General features: G+C 33.8%; 1 protein-coding gene across 2 annotated transcripts in view; it reads left to right on the top strand.

Annotated features, from left to right (window-relative positions):
* The window catches only part of LOC111062199 (facilitated trehalose transporter Tret1), an 88,798-nt gene that overhangs the window by 42,471 nt on the left and 26,813 nt on the right, over positions 1 to 19,514 (top strand). For both annotated transcript variants that reach the window (XM_039440809.1, XM_039440810.1), the window contains one exon: positions 9,154 to 9,289. In XM_039440809.1, coding sequence (XP_039296743.1) covers positions 9,154 to 9,289 — 136 coding nt within the window. The remainder of the gene's footprint in view (positions 1 to 9,153; positions 9,290 to 19,514) is intronic.

The following is a 19,514-nucleotide window of genomic DNA, read 5'->3' as shown; positions in this document are numbered from 1 at the left end:
GTCATGAAAGCAAATTTTTGAATCAAATTATGAAAAATATATTTTCTTGATCAATTTGACATTAAATTGATTATTTTATCAAGGAAATGATAATTATTATTAGATTAAATTTAATGAGATGAATTGAGTAACAACTGTGTACAGTCAGTGGCAAAATGGAGAGACTTGGCAACGTTTTTCTCCTATCTTTCTTCACTGCCATTATAACGTGGATCTCACTATAGATAATGAGAAAGAACAGTTAACATTACATCAATAAACCTGTATCTGCTACCGTCTATAGAAGGCGTTGAGAAAACAGAGGATCGGCAACGGGTTTCTCCTATCTTTCTCCACTGCCATTATAACGTGAACCTCACTATATATATGCAAAATTTCAAGTTAATCAGTTGAGTAGTTGAGACTTGATGATGCGTCATTCATAAATTTCCTATCCTCTACGTGCCTAGCCTTGAACAAGTGAAAAGAAATTAAATTTTTGAAGAGAAAATGCAGAATCCTTATCTGGAAATGAATCTTTATCTTTCATCAATAAAACTTTTTCACTCCGAGTTCAATCATTCACGACCTTAGAGTAGTCTACTTGGTATTCTGCAAACGATAAAAATGATCATAAATCTTGTCATTAAAATTATCATATCGTGATATTTGCTATGTTAGCTAAGTTAAGCTAGAGATTAGCTTAATCTTGAGCTCGGAGACGGGCCCATATTCTAAACTAGCATGTAACCCGTGCTCCGCAAGGATCGAATAAAAACTTGACAAACTACAAACTGGATGTACTGAAATCTTGAAGATTTGAAAATAGGCCTGTAACCTTCCTCGGTAAATAAAGAATCTAATACCGGGGACTGAGCTTCGCTCTGGAGTACAAATCATAAAGTACATAAATCACTATCTACCAATAGATAGATAATCTCGTGAGAATCGTTAGAGCCGTTTTCGAGATCTGGTGAAATACAAACATATAAACATCTAAACATAATTATAAACAGAAGCTGTTCGTTTAATAGTATAGGATAGACAAAAGTTAATCGGACGTTATGATGCGTCATTCGTGTACATAAAAAATGTATTAAAAAAGAAGAAATTATAAAAACATTTATAACATTCATACAGAGATGCTCTATCTAATCACAGTAAATTGAGATAAATTCCCAGAGGAATGCAAAAAATTCTCTCAGAAAGGCCAAGTTGCACAAAAGCCGGATAAATTTTAATCCTGATTAACTTCACGTGAACCAAATCAGAGAAGGCCATTTCAGAAAGATGGATCTACTGGAATTAATTAGGATTGAAAACACCCGGCTTTTTTGCAACCGGAACTAAAATTCAAACCAGAAATAAAATGCACAAAAAACTACAGAAGCAACCACATAATAATGAAATGAAACAATGCTACACTCGCTATAGAAACGTCCTAAACAAATTACTGAAAGAAACCAAGATTAGGTATTACAGAAATAAATTGGAGCAAAGTAGAGGTAACTCCAGGAAGACATGGAATACCATAAATGAAATACTTGATGTAGAAAAGAAAAATTCAAATCCAAAAAAAATCAAATTTCAATCCTGAAATTTTAAATAAACATTTTTCGTCTATCGGGAGAGTACTCGCAGAAGAACTGAATAAAGAAAATAAAAACATCCCTCCTCCAACTGGTCAAAATTCCCGTTTTTCACGAATAGGTTTCCCAAATTCCTTTTTCCTTTTCCCGACAAATGAGGAAGAAATTATCAAAACAATTGAAGACCTCAAATCCAGCTCAGCACCAGGAATTAATAACATAAATAATAGCTGTCTAAAAATCATTGCCCACTATATTGCTAAACCTTTAAAAATTATAATTAATAAATGCTTTGAAGAAGGTTTCTTTCCGGAGGAGTTCAAGGTGGCTAAAGTCATACCTTTACATAAATCGGGAGATGTTGACGATCCCAATAACTACCGCCCAATAAGCTTGCTAAGTGGATTTTCAAAGATCATGGAAAAGCTTATTAAAAAGCGGCTAGTACAATACATGGTTGTGAGAAAGGTGATTCACCCTAACCAGTTTGGATTTCAAGAAGGAAAAAACACAGAAGACGCTATTTCGTTATTAGTAAAAACTTTAACTGAAAATTTTAGTAATAATAAAAAATCTATTGCAATTTTTTTTGACTTGAAAAAAGCATTCGATACTGTCCCACACACCAAACTGTTGGAAAAGCTCAATAGAATTGGAATTCGAGGTTTGCCCCTGAAACTTTTTACAAGCTACCTTGAAGGTCGCTCTCAAATATTATCAATTGAAAATAAATCCAGTACTGAAAATCTTTTAGATTACGGCTTACCGCAGGGGACTGTACTCTCACCAATTTTATTCATACTATACATTAATGACCTCCTGAATCTCGACTTGCAAAATGGTCAAACAATCTCATTTGCCGACGACACCACTTTAGTTTTTTCGGGTGATAACTGGGAGAGTACTAAAATATCAGCTGAGAAGGGTATTTCCGGGGTCAAGAACTGGCTTGACTATCATACCCTGACTCTGAATCATAAAAAATCTTCATTCATGACCTTCACACCAAATGCTGCTACTCAACCTGTAAACCGAATAAACTTCAAAATTCATAATATCAAATGTAATAAAATAGGTTTGAATGATTGTGACTGTCCTAAACTAGAGGACTCTAAAACCGTTAAATACCTGGGAATAATTGTTGACCGTCATCTGAGATGGGATTCCCAGATCCAATCTCTATGTCACAAGGTCAAGTATCTAACAAATAAATTTTACAAAATGAGCCAGTTGAAAATGCAACAAATTACTAGAATGGCCTACTTTGCTTACGCACAATCTGTGTTGCAATATGGAATTAGGGTATGGGGGGTACTGCTGAATGTCATATAAACAAGATCTTCAATGTTCAAAAACATATAATAAAAGTGGCACTAAGCAAACCAAGGCTGTATCCTACTAGAATTCTCTTCCAGGAATCTAACATACTTACAATCAAACAGCTCTACTTGAAAAATTTAATTTCATATTTATTAAAAACAAAAATCTTTTCAATACCCGAATTACTCCATATAACACGCGCCAAACTTACAGGAGATCTGACTTACCTGAAACTAATCTAACAGTATGTAGAATGCAATTTCCGTATAGATGTGACAAACTAGTAAATATTATACCACAAGACTTCATATCAGACAATCAAAATTGCTATAAGAGAAAAGAAATCTTATCATGGATCAAAACATCACCTGACGTTTTCAGTAATCAAAGGCAGTAGCTTATAACAAATTCTAAATTTACGTTTCTCCACTCACCTCTTCTCATCACCAGTTGACTTGTGCATTCACTGTGCTTCTTCTCTTTCTCAGGTTTTCCCTCTTATATTGTAAAAAAAAATCTGTTCTTCATTTCACTCTGTATTTCAATTTTTTTTTACCATTAGGCTATTCTTAGTCATTTATTATATTCTATTTTATAAATATTTTTTCTTTTCTACGTTTCTCAATCTTTATATTCTCTTACTCATGCTCGCGAACAGACGAAAGTCTTGCGAGCTACACATTCTTTTGTACTCTTTATTTATTTTGTATTTTTGTGTATTTAAACTATGTAAAATGTGCAAAGAATGAATAAATTGAATTGAATTGAATTGAATGATTACAAAAGTTCAACAGCTGAGTCATAATTTTGACACAGTCACACACACATGAACTTCGCTCACTCACGTCCATCACCAACAGACGATGAAATAATTATTATCAGCTGTTTTTCCAAGGATGAATAATAATTATCCTTTTAATGTCCTTCACCGAGTATTCCCAGGGATGAGACCTAGTGCAATCGAATCTTTATATTATAAACCTACTATGCTCTGAATTTCGTGAGAATCGTTAGAGCCGTATTCGAGATCCGGTGAAATACAAACATATAAACATTTAAACATCCAAACATCTGAACATATAAATATATAATAGTATATTTCGCACCTAGGGCCGAAAATGAGACTTTTCCGGCTCGAAATCGGTTTTCAATCTAGAAAAGATTGAGAGCCGGAAAAACATTTTTGCCCGTGGTGTGAACGCTATTTTTCGCCAAACAGAAAAATATACAATATATATATATATGAGATTAATTGTTCATTAAGCACTTCTGAAAGCAAAAGTGGATGATCATAGCTCTAGCAAATCTGAGGTAATCTGAATATCAGGAAATTGTCCAAGTATTTTTATTTTTCATTCTGATTTGTCTAAATAACCTAAAAGATTATGTTCAATTATGTGGGAGGTTGAGTTTATACTTTTTTATTCTTTCATATGACAATAAGATGATATTATTATAAATGTTTTAATTATTGAATAATAAACAAAAATAATGAAAAGTATTTTGATCAGCTGTTTTAGTACAGTTGAAATTTGGCCAATCTGAATGTCAACGTCAACAATGCTTGTTGTCATCGACTTGGGAAGTTTTGGTTAGAAGTTCTATCCTACTCTGAAATAAAATTTGGATAGTTTATAATATATATCTTATCTGTATTTCATTCATCCAAATAAAATGATAGTATATTATTGCAGAATACTTTATTCAATTCTAGAAGCATAAACTGATTCCGTTTCATAAATTATTTGTAAAAACGTTCAGCACCATGGATATTGCCCAAGTAGTTCCAAAATTATTCACCATGTTTCCTGATAAACCAAGTACTATGAGGTTTGAGGTTAGATTCTATTATACTCTGAAAATTGAATTTGAATAGTTTATAATATCTTATTTGTATTTCATTCATCCAGATAAAATGATAGTATCTTATTGCAAAATACTTTATTCAATTCTAGAAGCATAAACTGATTCCGTTTTATAAACTATTTTGTTAACACGTTCACATCAAATCAGAATCAGCTGACTTCAAGGTTACTTTACAGCCCTAGGGCCGTAAAAATTTTACTGGCCTGGTCAGAAAACAATCATTTTTGGCCTCCATATGACACACGTAAACCAGCTCATTACATCCAAGTGGGGCGAAAACATATAAAAAGAAGTTGCTCGTTTAATAGTATAGGATATGCAAAATTTCAAGTTAATCGGACGTTATGATGCGTCATTCGTGTTTTTCCTATCCCGTACGTGTCTAGTCTTGAACAAGTGAAAAGAAATTACATTCATGAAGAGAAATGTAGAATCATTATCTGTTAATAAATCTTCATCTTTCATCAATAAAACTTTTTCACTCGGAGTTCAATCATTCACGACCTTATAGATGCGTAGTATTCTGCAAACGATAAAAATTATCATACATTTCCACATTAAAATTATCATATTGTGACTCATGAGTTGAAATCACTTTCTTTGTTAGTACAGTAATTGTGGATTATTTCAATGACATTCACTTCTGATAAAAGATGCATTAATAGATTAATATTCGTCAAATTCTGGGTCATGGATGTAAATCTGTTCTATTAGTCTTTTGTTCTCTAACTCATTTTTCGTCAAGGGTGGAGATGGATAGACAAAAAGATTATAGAGAAAGGTTATAAGGTTATAGTGTGATTCAATTTATAACTACAGCATTCCTTAATATGAATTATTTCTACCCTACAGTGAGGTCCACGTTATAATGGCAATGTTTGATTAGCAATGGTATTGCTATCCTTGTCCATCATTCAACAAAAGCAGATAGCGCTATCTCTTTTCTCGCTTTGCTGTGTTGCCAGGTCTTTTAACAATGTAGAATTAATAATCAATCAATAAAATATTTCATCATAATTATGAAAAGTCATTATGAGATTATTATTGAAAAATATAATTTCTGGCTTAATAAAATAGAATTTATTATTTTAAACGAGAATGAACAGTGAAATATCAATAAACCCGTATTAGTTAACGTCTATAGAAGGCATTGACAAGACAGAGGATCGGCAACGTTGTCTCCTACCTTTCTCCACTGCCATTATAACATGGATCTCACTATAAACGTTCCCGCTCCTCTGTCTTGTCAATGCCTTCTATAGACGGTAGCTGATACAGGTTTATTGATGTAATATTAACTGTTCATTCTCGTTAAAAATAATCAATTATATTTTACTAAGCCAGACATAATATTTTTCAATAATATCATAATGAATTTTCATAAATTAAGATAGGATATTTTGTTAATTAATTATTAATTGTACATTGTTAAAAGACGATCTGGCAACAGAGCAGAGGAAGGAAGAGATAGTACTATCCGATTTACAGATGGCATTAAATAGAGAATGCATTTATTCAAATGCTAATTAATATATAATTATTATTTAACGAAAATCCTAAATAAATGCTGTAAATCCCCCCGAAGACTTCTGCTACTGCAGACATTGACAACAGGGTTAACAGCTAGATGGAAAATCGATGAGAACTACTATCCAAAAATTATTCGCCAGCCCGGGAATCTAACCCGGTACCTCCCTATTGCCAGCCAGGAATGCTTAGGTACCCTTACACCAAACTATCTCTGGATAGCAGCGCTCATTTCATACGAAGCCATAGCGGTCAACCAGTTTACAGATGGAATTAAATAGAGAATGAATTTATTTTAATGCTAATTAATATATAATTATTACTTAACAAAAATTCTAAATAAATGCTGTAAATAGGATTTTATCAATCCTACAATAGGAAATGCTGTAGAGTTTTAAGAGCAAATTATAATATACTAGCAGGTGACCCAAGCTCTGCAAGGGTCTATTTTGAAACTAGACTTAATGAAATCTTGGTGAATTGAAAATAGGCCTATAACCATCCTCGCTTAATTAAGAATCTATATGCGAAATTTCAATTTAATCAGTTGAGTAGTTGAGACGTGATGATACGTCATTCATGAATCTCCAATCCTGTCAGTGTATAAGCATAGAGAAACAATAGTATAAGTAGATATCCCATGGTATAGGGCGTTTATGTCGCAACTTTTACTATTATTTCAAACTGACAGTCCACGTAGTTCTTTCCTGTGAAGCTTTATGACGCTGGTAGTCTCTCATATTGTGCCGTTCATACACTCTTTCCCCGTCAAAACAGTAAAAATCGACAATAATAGACAGTAATCGGCTTGAGATAACAGTAAAAGTAGCGACATAAACGCCCTATAACATGGGATATCTACGTACGCTATTGTTTCTCTATGGTATAAGCCAGCTCTTTACTTTATTAAAATATAGATTTATAGTTCATACAGAAAGGTTCTATCTAATAACAGTGAATTGAGATTAATTTCCAGTGGAATGCAAAAGTCTCTCTCACAAAGGCCCGGTTGCACAAAAGCCGGTTAAATTTTAATCCTGATTAATTTGAACCAAATTAGAGATGGCCATTTTAAAAAGATGGCTATCTAAAACTCTTCCTCAGGGTTTTTTACTTGGTTCCAATTCGTTCTATTTTTCTTCTGACTCAATTCTCAACAACTTCTTTATAATCGATTGTTTTATTCTGATATAATTTGTTTTGTTCATCTTGTGATTCGATTATCTACAACTCTTATATTTTCTGTTGTTTTATTTTTCTTTGATGATGTTTTGTTTATCTTGTGGTATCGGGGGACTGAGCATCGCTCTGTTGTAAAAAAGCATAGAAAATGTATTACCAAAAAGAGAAAATTATATATTAATATAGTTTATACAGAAAGGTTCTACCTAATGACAGTGGATTGAGATTAATTTCTAGTGAAATGCAAAAATCTCTGTCACAAAGGCCAAGTTATTTGGTTCAAGTAAAATTAATCAGGATTAAAATTGAACCGGCTTTTGTGCAACCGGTACTTGATTGAATGATTGCAATAGCTCAGCCATAATTTTGTCTCAGTCCCACACACATGCACTCGCTCACTCACTTCCATTATCGACTGACGACGAAATTATCAACTGTTTTCTCAAGGATGAATAATTGTTATCCTTCTCATGTCCTCCAGAGAGTTTCCCCAGGGATGAGACCTAGTGCAACCGAATTTTTATATTATGAACCTACTATGTTCCAAATTTCATGAAAAGCGATAGAGCCGTTTTCGAGATCTGTTGGACATAAATAACCATATAGCCATATATCAATACAGTATAACCATATAACCATATACCCATATACCCATATACCCATATACTCATAAACCCAAATAAATATCCTATACTATTAAAGGAGCAACTTCTGTTTAAATGTTTATATGCTTAGATGTTTGGATGTTTAGATGTTTATATGTTTGTATTTCACCGGAATACGCCTCTAAAGGGTCAACTGAACATACCTACCAAATTTGAACGTTTTTGGTCCGGTAGATTTTTAGTTCTGCGAGTGAGTGAGTCAGTCAGTCAGTCAGTGAGTGCCATTTCGCTTTTATATTTATATAGATGTTTGGATGTTTAGAAGTGTATATGTTTGTATTTCACCGGATCTCGAAAACGGCTCTAACGATTCTCACGAAATTCAGAACATAGTAGGTTTATAATAAAAAAATTCGATTGCACTAGGTCTCATCCCTGGGAAAACTCGCTGAAGGACATTAAAAGGATATCATCCTTGGAAAAACAGCTGATAATAATTATTTTTTCGCCTGTTGGTGATGGAAGTGAGTGAGCGAGCTCATGTGTGTGGGACTGTGTCATATTATGACTCAGCTGTTGAACTTTTGTAATCATTCAATCAGGTACATAGTGCCGGTTGCAAAAAAGCCGGGTTATTTTCAATCCTGATTAATTCCAGTAATTCCATCTTTCTGAAATGGCCTTCTCTGATTTGGTTCACGTGAAGTTAATAAGGATTAAAATGTAACCGGCTTTTGTGCAACTGGGCCTTTGTGAGGGAAATGTTTGCATTCCACTGGGAATTAATTCCAATTAACTGTTATTAGATAGAACATTTCTGTATGAATGTTATTATAATTTCTCCTTTCGTTATGAACTCTTTAAGCTTTTGTACTCCAGAGCAAAGCTCGGTCCCCGTTATTGTAAATTTAGACAGAATTGCTTGCTTAATATAATAGGATTATTATCCACAGCTTCTATAAAATGTTGTTTCATTTTTCTACAGTTATGTTTTGTTTATCTCGTGATTTAGTTATATATAACTCTTTCAAATATACTCAATTGATTTATTTTATTATAATTTCTGATTTTTTGTTGATTTTCAGTCGATAACCAACGCAGTTGTGATAGTTCTAGTGACATCATGTGGGATGCCCATTGGATATTCAGCAGTTCTATTACCCCAGTTACAATCCACAAATTCCACCTTACCAACAGATGATGAATGGGCCTCTTGGATAGGTGAGTAAATTTAAAAAGTTATGAAACTCCATAAAGTTAGCTCCACGTTAGCCAGTATTTGATAAACATTGGTGTTGCTATCCTTGTCTATCATTCAACAAAGCACTATCCTTTTCTAGCTCCTCAAAGTTGCCAGATCGTTATTTAACAATGTAGTAGTATAATTAATATTAGAATGATATTTAGGGCCGATTTCGAGCTCGGGATTTAGCTAAGTTCTAGACTTTAAACAGCTGGAAAATTGGCTTTCCAAAACGGGGCGTAGTCGCAGTTTTTATAACAGTAGTCACAGTTTTTTTGTTCTCTATAATTGGAAACGTTTTTCCTTGACGAAATTAAACATTTCTTAATGATCAATATAGCTGAAACTTTACAATATTTTCTTTTTATTTTATTATGTGTTTAATTTTCCAGTTTTTTGAAATTTAATTCAAACGTTACTCTGACAATGACTACGACTACGCCCCGTTTCGGAAAGCCAATTTTCTTACTCCAGCTGTTTAAAGTCTAGAACTTAGCTAAATCCCGAGCTCGAAAACCGATCCTTAGTCTGTATTTATTATCAAATTATTGAGGAATATTTCCTTCACGAAAAGAATATAATATTGATTACCTTCAACAAGGATGAACAGGTAATATAGCATCAAATAATACGGCCAGTTTCACACGGCAGAGTCCTCGCTCCTGGAAGATCATATTACTGAAGATCATATTTCATATTTTGCAGCTCTCCTGTGCTTTCACATGGGGATCTTACGAATAAGCCGACAGATCTAACAACTACGACGACATTTGCTCAAAGTATGACTCATCACTTTTTCTGAAAGTCTAACTTCTTTGAAAATATAGATAGAAGATTTCTGATTTCGGATTTGGATTCAGCGACCCCAAATTCTTTAAAGTGTAAGTCCCATTTTCAAAAATACCCGAAAACAAGGGAGTTATAGCTGTTTTTAATATAGCTTTCCATTATCATATGATCATATTGTAAATGTACTAAGATAATATAGATATACGGTAAAAACGAACAGGTACTGTACTATACAGTACGTATGTACTGTAGCTATTATAATACAACTTACTCTGTATTCGTAAAGGAAATATGGTGAGATATTTATCTTGATTTCTGAAAATATCCAAAAATAAGGGAGTAAGATAACATAACATCATATAATTATATGGTAAAAACGAGCAGGTACTGTACTATACAGTACGTATGTACTGTAGCTATTATAATACAACTTACTCTGTATTCGTGTAGGAGATTTGGTGGGATATTTATCTTGGTAGCCATGGTAACCAACTGAATCCTGTTTGTTTATTCCTTGCTGCTTGTTGTGAAGTTCAAGTTGAAGGTTTTTTCCTACGTTAATGATATTTTTTCAAGTTATTATTATAATTATGGCAGAGAAACGAGACCGGGGCAAGAATTTTGCAGAGGTTGAAAAAGAACAATTAGTAGAGATCTGCCTAAAGTATAAAAATGTGATAGAAAATAAAAAGACACATAAATATTCAATAAAAGATAAAAGCAAGGCATGGGATGCAGTGAGAGAAGAATATAATTCTATTCAAATCTAACTCAAACACTCCATCATCTGAACTGCTGCTGTACCTAATTATATCTAGATCCATTTCAATATATTAAAATAACAGAACATCGAACACAAAACATTCCAACATAACCTTTAAACAAAATTATCGATTCGATATAAATAATTATTATTATAGGCTTGATTTTGGCATTATTTCGTTCAATAAACAAATCTATAGCTTATCCCATATGATTGTGATTAGGCGTACGGTAGTCAAAGAAGAAGAAGAAACAACGCTATAGCTATTGATTCAATAACTTTATCCAATCAATAAATTTTTATTGGTTTCTCAAACATATTTATAGAATCCATAGCTATGGAACGATTTATCTGTTCAATGAATCTGGCAACATGGCATGATCCAAAACTAGCACTTTCGTAAACAAACTTTATACATGGTTCCTATGGTAACCAACCAAATCTTGGATGTTTATTCCATGCTTCCTGTTGTGAGGTAATTTCCTACAGTACTGACATCTTTTGGCTGATGTCTCCAAAACAAGATGGCTGACACCAAATGAGGGCTATCAATGCTAAACATAGTGCAACTTTGATTCTGTTTTGTTTTTAAAATACTGGTGATCTACACTAATTTTAATTTTATTTTGTAATTTAATTTTACTAACTTAATTTTTTGATTGCCACCAAAAATTTGAGAAATTTATCCATTCCATAAATATTTATAGGCTGGATTTTGGCACTATAGTTTATCGATAGATTTATAGATTCAATAAGTTTAAGGAACGTTCTAGAAACGCAATTTTCATATTTATCGGTTCAATAAAGTTATTGAATGGATAAACAGCTTATGGAACGACTGAGAAACCAGGCATATAGTGTTTATCGAGAGATTTAAGGATTCAATAAGTTTAGGGAGCGTTCTAGAAACGCATTTCTCATGTTTATCGATTCAATAAAGTTATTGAATGGATAAACAGTTTATGGAACGACTGAAAAACCGGGCATAAGACATATTATGTCTTAGACAAAAACGTGTAACAAATATCAGATCACTATTCAAGCTATCAAGCTTTTCATAAATTTATTTGTCTCCCCATGGCAGTAGGTTTGCGCCCAACGTTTTCACTTGAACATTTCTGTGATAATTATTAAATTATGATAGAACACATTATCGTATTGATCTTCTAAATCCAGTTACATGTACATCGATACCCGTAAAATTGATTTTTACCATTCCTATGAATTCTACCACGTTCAGCGCAACTTCTTAAATATCATTATGTTTGATTCAACAGAATTCATAAGAACGGCAAAAAATCGAACAACAAAAATGCCGAAGTTTGTGTTGACGGTATACAACATAGAAAGCAAAAGCTTGCTCGCGCTTGGTCCATAGTTCTACGACTGAGGATTCAGCTCAGCGACTAAAATCGACAAGCCATGATTATGTTAATCAATACTCATATAATAATACAAAGCATAGAACTGCTTTTCACTATGATACATGGTTTTCATTCTTTATTAAAAATAGAACGAGATTCCGGTGTCAAAAGCATCAAAGTCGTCAGGCTGGTCTGGACTATTCATGACTTTCTCAGTATGCATTATCCACTCAGCAGTTCCAATACAAACACAGACATCAGTTTCGTTTAAGTTCGAATGGAATGAAATTTTCTATTCTTTCAGTTCCTATTTCTCATAGATCGATTCAGATCACCACAATGTTTATACTGTATCTTCATAATAGATTTTTCTGATAGTTGCAAAGAAATATTTACTGGTATTTTGGAGTTAGGCTATATTCAATTATTTGAAACTGATAAATTAGATTGTTGAATGACAATTTATTAAGATTCAGTGAAGTTTACTTGTCCTTTTCCTCATATTTTATTGGGTGATGAGTGGAGATGATTTATGAGCTCATAATTGGATTCATCTTTTTAAAGTTTAATTTTTTTTGAAATTTTAAAAATTGAAAATGTTCATGTTTAAACTTTTTAGGTGTTTGAAACCTTTGCCTGTCCCTTTGTGAGGCAGGAGTATTATTATCTTAGTACATTTACAATATGATCATATGATAATGGAAAGCCATATTAAAAACAGCTATAACTCCCTTGTTTTCGGGTATTTTTGAAAATGGGACTTACGCTTTAAAGAATTTGGGGTCGCTGAATCCAAATCCGAATTAGAAATCTCCTATCTATATTTTCAAGGAAGTTATACTTTGAGAAAAAGTGATGAGTCATACTTTGAGCAAACGTCGTCGTAGTTGTTAGATCTGTCGGCTTGTTTGTAAGATCCCCATGTGAAAGCACAGGAGAGCTGCAAAATATGAAATATGATCTTCAGTAATATGATCTTCCAGGAGCGAGGACTCTGCCGTGTGAAACTGGCCTTCAGTGTTCAAGTTGCACGTCTCCTATCGTGTGAAAGTGGCCTACCGGTATTGGCTGCTTATTTATTTTTTTGGCATATGGCGCCAGGACACAAATATTCATGTTATCTAACACAAGTCACATCACAGTCATCTTAGTCACAAGTATTAAAAAAGGTGGAACACAAAAAATAAATTTATGAATTGCATATACATATATATCCAGTCGATTTAAATATGCCACTGCATCTGGCGTAGCTATCCTCTATAGAAGGCAGTGGCAAGGCAGAAAGTCGACAACACTGTTTCCCTAACTTCCTCCACTGCCATTATATCGTTGACCTGCCAGCACCTGATTAACATTGGTGTTGCTATCCTTGTCCGTCATTAGACAAAGAGAATAGCTCCATCCTTTTACAACTCCACACTGTTGCCAAATCGTTTGTTGGCTATGTAAAGCCCTAGAGAAAGTAGATATCCCATAGTAAAGGGCGTTTATGTCGCAACTTTTACTGTTATCCCAAGCCGATAGTTCACATAGTTCTTTCCTATGCAGCTGTGTGACGCTGGTAGTCTCTCAAATTGTGCCGTTCCTACACTCTCACTCCAACAAAACAGTGAAAATTGTCAATAATCGATAGTAATCGGCTTGAGATAACAGTAAAAGTTGCGACATAAATTCCCTATACCATGGGATATCTACTTACGCTATTGTTTCTCTATGGTGAAACTATCAGAATTCATTATAAATCATAATTATATTTCTACATTGTTAGAAAACGATCTGGCAACGTTGCGGAGCTAGAAACGAATAGCGCTATATGCTTTGTCGAATTATAAGCAACATCAATGTTAATCAAATACTGCCTTTATAACGTTATAACGTGGACCTTATTGTAGCTGAGATTTCAAACTCCTTCAAAGGCAATTGAGTAGTTTTATTTTGTCTGAAAAAATCACTTCAAATTATTTTTCAAGTACTCAACATTTTAACAAATCTCCAAGCACAAAAAATTGTCTGGCCACTTTACTTCGAAAGAAACATGTTTCTCCTAATTTTAGAAAGGTGTTGTAAAGATTTAAAGAAATCTCATCATAGTCAGATACTCTTCAAACTGTCAGAATCTCGTGAAAGGGTTGCATAATTATGTTATTCATAATGAATGCTAACATAAATAAAAAATCTGGTGTGGCGCACTCACACAACTTTCCTTGCCGTTATGAAAAATTGATCACCTGACGTTAGAGTTCACGCGCACCTCAAGTCAACTACTCAAATATCTGAGTCAGCTGGTGAAAGCACTATAACGCTGGAGGCACACAAAGTCTGCAATCTCTCTTCATAGTGAAGGATTCAATTAATAGTATCAACAGTTGCCAACAGTTTGCAATTGAATAATCACATTTTATCGAATTTAGAGCTTATTTCCAATTTTAGGTGAAAATGTTACAAACCATTAATTGTAGAGATTTTCATTCTGAATCTTTTCCACTTGAAACTTTTTGTTTAAATTGTATCTGAAGCCTGATAATTGGGAATCTAAAATCAAACTTTGCATAGATGGGGCGGAGCTCCTGAAATTTTCACAGATATGGGACTTGTGGCAGTTGATAGAGCTTATCAAAGGTATGAATTTGATCGGAATTGTTGGGGCCATTTTTGAGAAAATCGTGAAAAACTCTGTTTTTGACAACATTTTTGCCATTTGATCGAAATTGTTTGTGTTGAATCCTTATATTGTAAGGACCTTAAGTTCTAAATTTCAAGTCATTCCGTTTATTGGGAGATGAGATATCGTGTACACAGACACACATATTTCGGCTATATGATGTCATTATCAAGTTCATTATCTTTTTTTATAAAGAAAAAAAACAATTTGGAATGATAACAGTTTGGCGTGAATGTAGGATATTAAATGTAGAATGCAATATAGTGAGGTCCACGTTATAATGGCAGTGTTTGATTAGCAATTGTATTGCTATCCTCGTCTATCATTCAACAAAGCTGATAGCGCTATCTCTTTCTCGCTTTGCTCTGTTGCCAGATATTCTTTCAACAATGTAGAAGTGATAATTATTCAACAATATATTTCATCTTGATTATAAAGTTATTGAAAAATACTAGTAGTTCTGTGAACAGTAGACCTCACGCAGTATTCTCATCCACAAGTACCTGATTGAAACTATAGACCTTATTCAAATACAGCAATAGACTGGCTTCTCCACACATCTGTGTAATCACTTGTCAGCTGATTTATGATGAATAATTCTATAGTCTAGTTTTTACTCCAATATTGGCGTATGAAGGAGGCTCCTTTTTCCTTTTATATTATCCTTGAAATGCAAAATTTCCAAAAACCTTGTATATACGTCGACGCGCAATTAAAAATGAACATACCTGTCAAATTTCATGAAAATCTATTACCGCGTTTCGCCGTAAATACGCAACATATAAACATTAAAACATTTAAACATTAAGAGAAATGCCAAACAGTCGACTTGAATCTTAGACCTCACTTCGCTCGGTCAATAATACCTTGCTTCATAAAATATATTTGATTATTTTAAACGAGAATGAACATTTGATTTTACATCAATAAACGTAAATAGCCAAATAGCCAGATACAAAAATAACCAGATATATAAATACAGAAATTGCTCGCTTAATATAATAGGATAATTGATTTTTTGAACGAGAAAGAAAAGTTAATATTACATCAATAAACCTTTATCAGCTACCGTCTATAGAAGGCATTGACAAGACAGAGGATCGGCAACGTTTCTCTCCCATCTTTCTACCTGTCATTATAACGTGGACCTCACTATAGAAGAATGATTGAAGAACTTGCACACATTCTTACTTTATTTTAAGTGTTGTGCATCTACTTGAGATACTTTACACTTTTTTGTAATTGAGATAATTTCACAAATATTTCAATTGTCTCTTACTATTAAGTGATTAAGTGAAAACTTATCAAGTGATTAAATAACTCTTTAAAAATGTATGGAAATAAAAATCAGTTTAAAATTAAGCATTTCAATAAGTACAAAGTTGAGATATCGGTGCATGTTCCAATCTGTTACCATTGCAATACCTATAGTGCGGTCCACGTTATAATGACAGTATTTGATCAACTTTGGTTTTGCTATCCTTGTCTATTACTCAACAAAGCTGGTGGTGCTATCCTTTTATAGGTCCACAACGATGCCATTTACGTTTTTTACAGTGTAGAAATATAATTAATTAATGCAGAGAATCGGCATCGCTATTCTTCTATCTTTATCCACTGCCATTATAACGTGGACCTCACTATATCCATCCCAATATAATAGAAAACTTTTCATTCTTCATCATCATCTTCTTCTTCTTCTTCTTCTCCCACTCATTTTTATTTTTCAACGTTCTGTTTCCTTCTTCCTCGCCGTCTTCCGCTTCTCCTTCTTCTTCTTCTTCTTCTTCTTCTTCATCTTCTTCTTCATCATCATCATCATCTTCTTCTTCTTCTTCTTCTTCTTCTTCTTCTTCTTCTTCTCTTCTTCTTCTTCTTCTTCTTCTTCTTCTTCTTCTTCTTCTCCTTCTTCATCATCATCATCTTCTTCTTCTTCTTCTTCTACTTCTTCATCTTCATCTTCTTCTTCATTTTTACCTTCTTCATGTTCTTCTTCCTCCTTTTTTCTTTCTTCTCCTCCTCGTCCTTTTCATCCTCTATCTACTTTTTCTTCTTCACGTCATCTTCTTCTCCTCCTTATCCCTTTTTCTCCGTCCTCTTTTTCGCCCCTCCTTCTCCTCCTCCTTCTTTTTCTCTTCTTCCTCCTCAGCCTCGTACTCTTCATCCTTTATCTACCTCTTTTTCTTCTTCTTCTTCTTTTCCTCCTCCTTCTTCTTCATCTCCTTCTCTCCATCCCCTTTATCGCCATCCTCTCCTTCTCCTCTTCCTCCTCATCCTCATAATTATTAAGATTAAATATTCCAGTAGTTTTAAATATTTCTTCCACAATCTACAAACGATTTGGCAATGCGCGGAGTTGGAAAATGATAGAACTATCTGCTTTGTCCAACGACAGACAAGGATAGCAACACCAATGCTGATCAGGTGCTGACTTAGAAATGTAAATCTCACTATAAGCAGAGATTGAATGTTATAAGTATTTTAGTAAATACTGGCAGGTAACCCGTGCTTTGCAAGGGTTTATTTTAAAACTAGACAAACTGAAAACTTGACCTAGTGGAATCTTGAAGAATTGAAAATGGGCCTTAAACCATCCTCGGTTAATCTATATGCAAAGTTTCAAGTTAATCAGTTGAGTAGTTGAGACGTGATGATGCTTCTCCTTCTTCTTCTTCTTCTTCTTCTTCTTCTTCTTCTTCTTCTTCTTCTTCTTCTTCTTCTTCTTCTTCTCTCTTCTTCTTCTTCTTCTTCTTCTTCTTCTTCTTCTTCTTCTTCTTCTTCTTCTTCTTCTTCTTCTTCTCCTTCTTCATCATCATCATCTTCTTCTTCTTCTTCTTCTACTTCTTCATCTTCATCTTCTTCTTCATTTTTACCTTCTTCATGTTCTTCTTCCTCCTTTTTTCTTTCTTCTCCTCCTCGTCCTTTTCATCCTCTATCTACTTTTTCTTCTTCACGTCATCTTCTTCTCCTCCTTATCCCTTTTTCTCCGTCCTCTTTTTCGCCCCTCCTTCTCCTCCTCCTTCTTTTTCTCTTCTTCCTCCTCAGCCTCGTACTCTTCATCCTTTATCTACCTCTTTTTCTTCTTCTTCTTCTTTTCCTCCTCCTTCTTCTTCATCTCCTTCTCTCCATCCCCTTTATCGCCATCCTCTCCTTCTCCTCTTCCTCCTCATCCTCATAATTATTAAGATTAAATATTCCAGTAGTTTTAAATATTTCTTCCACAATCTACAAACGATTTGGCAATGCGCGGAGTTGGAAAATGATAGAACTATCTGCTTTGTCCAACGACAGACAAGGATAGCAACACCAATGCTGATCAGGTGCTGACTTAGAAATGTAAATCTCACTATAAGCAGAGATTGAATGTTATAAGTATTTTAGTAAATACTGGCAGGTAACCCGTGCTTTGCAAGGGTTTATTTTAAAACTAGACAAACTGAAAACTTGACCTAGTGGAATCTTGAAGAATTGAAAATGGGCCTTAAACCATCCTCGGTTAATCTATATGCAAAGTTTCAAGTTAATCAGTTGAGTAGTTGAGACGTGATGATGCTTCTCCTTCTTCTTCTCTTCTTCTTCTTCTTCTTCTTCTTCTTCTTCTTCTTCTTCTTCTTCTTCTTCTTCTTCTTCTTCTTCTTCTTCTTCTTCTTCTCCTTCTTCTTCTTCTTCTTCTCCTTCTCCACCTCCCCATCCTATCTTTCCTATCTCGTACGTGTATAAGCCAGCTCTTTCCTATTATATTATATAGATTACTATAGTGAGGATTGCCGATCCTCTCTTGTCAATGCCTTCTATAGACGGTAGCTGATACAGGTTTATTGATGTAATATCAACTTTTCATTCTCGTTTAGAAAATCAATAATCCTATCATATTAAGCAAGCAATTTCTGTATTTATATATCAGGCTATTTTTATATCTGGTTATTTTTGTATCTGGCTATTTTTATATCTGATTATTCATGTTTAACGGATCTCGAAAACGGCTCTAACGATTTTCACGAAATTTATCAGAACATAGTAGGTTTATGATATAAAGATTCGATTGCACTAGGTCTCATCCTTGGGAAAACTCGCTGAACGACATTATAAGGATAATTCATCCTTGGCTGGAACAGCTGTGAATAGTAAAAAAGTGAGTATGTGAAAAATCAAAATATCGCATCCCCGAGGTTCATAAGATGACGTATAGCCAGCTGTGAAATATAAACACGATAATTTTAGAGAATCGTGTTCTGTTTATCAATAAATAATAAAATCTGGTGTGGTACACTCACACAACTTTCCTTGCTCATATTTGAAACTACGATCTGACTTCTGTAAATTATGTGTATCTATAATTGTTTTCAGAGTACTTTTTTCTTTGTGTAAATTGTGAAATTCGATGGATTTTTTTAAAGTCGTCAAAACAGCTGTTCTACAGATGAAATATCTCGACTATGGGGTTTTTTATGAACTGCGCTACCTACCTACCTCATACACGAGAAGGAGGTTACTGAGTCCATTTCTCAAGGATGGGGTGGCCCCCTATTAGTTCCCCTGAAAGGAGACTCGGTCAAGTTAAGAAAAAAAAAATCGGTCAAGTTATTTCTGAGAAAATCGTGAAAAACATGGTTTTTTAGTAATTA

The sequence above is a fragment of the Nilaparvata lugens genome, chromosome 14 (assembly GCF_014356525.2).
Source record: "Nilaparvata lugens isolate BPH chromosome 14, ASM1435652v1, whole genome shotgun sequence".
Classification (NCBI taxonomy): domain Eukaryota; kingdom Metazoa; phylum Arthropoda; class Insecta; order Hemiptera; family Delphacidae; genus Nilaparvata; species Nilaparvata lugens.
The sequence above is the reverse complement of the archived record's forward strand: the minus strand, read 5'-3'. Positions and strand labels throughout refer to the sequence as shown.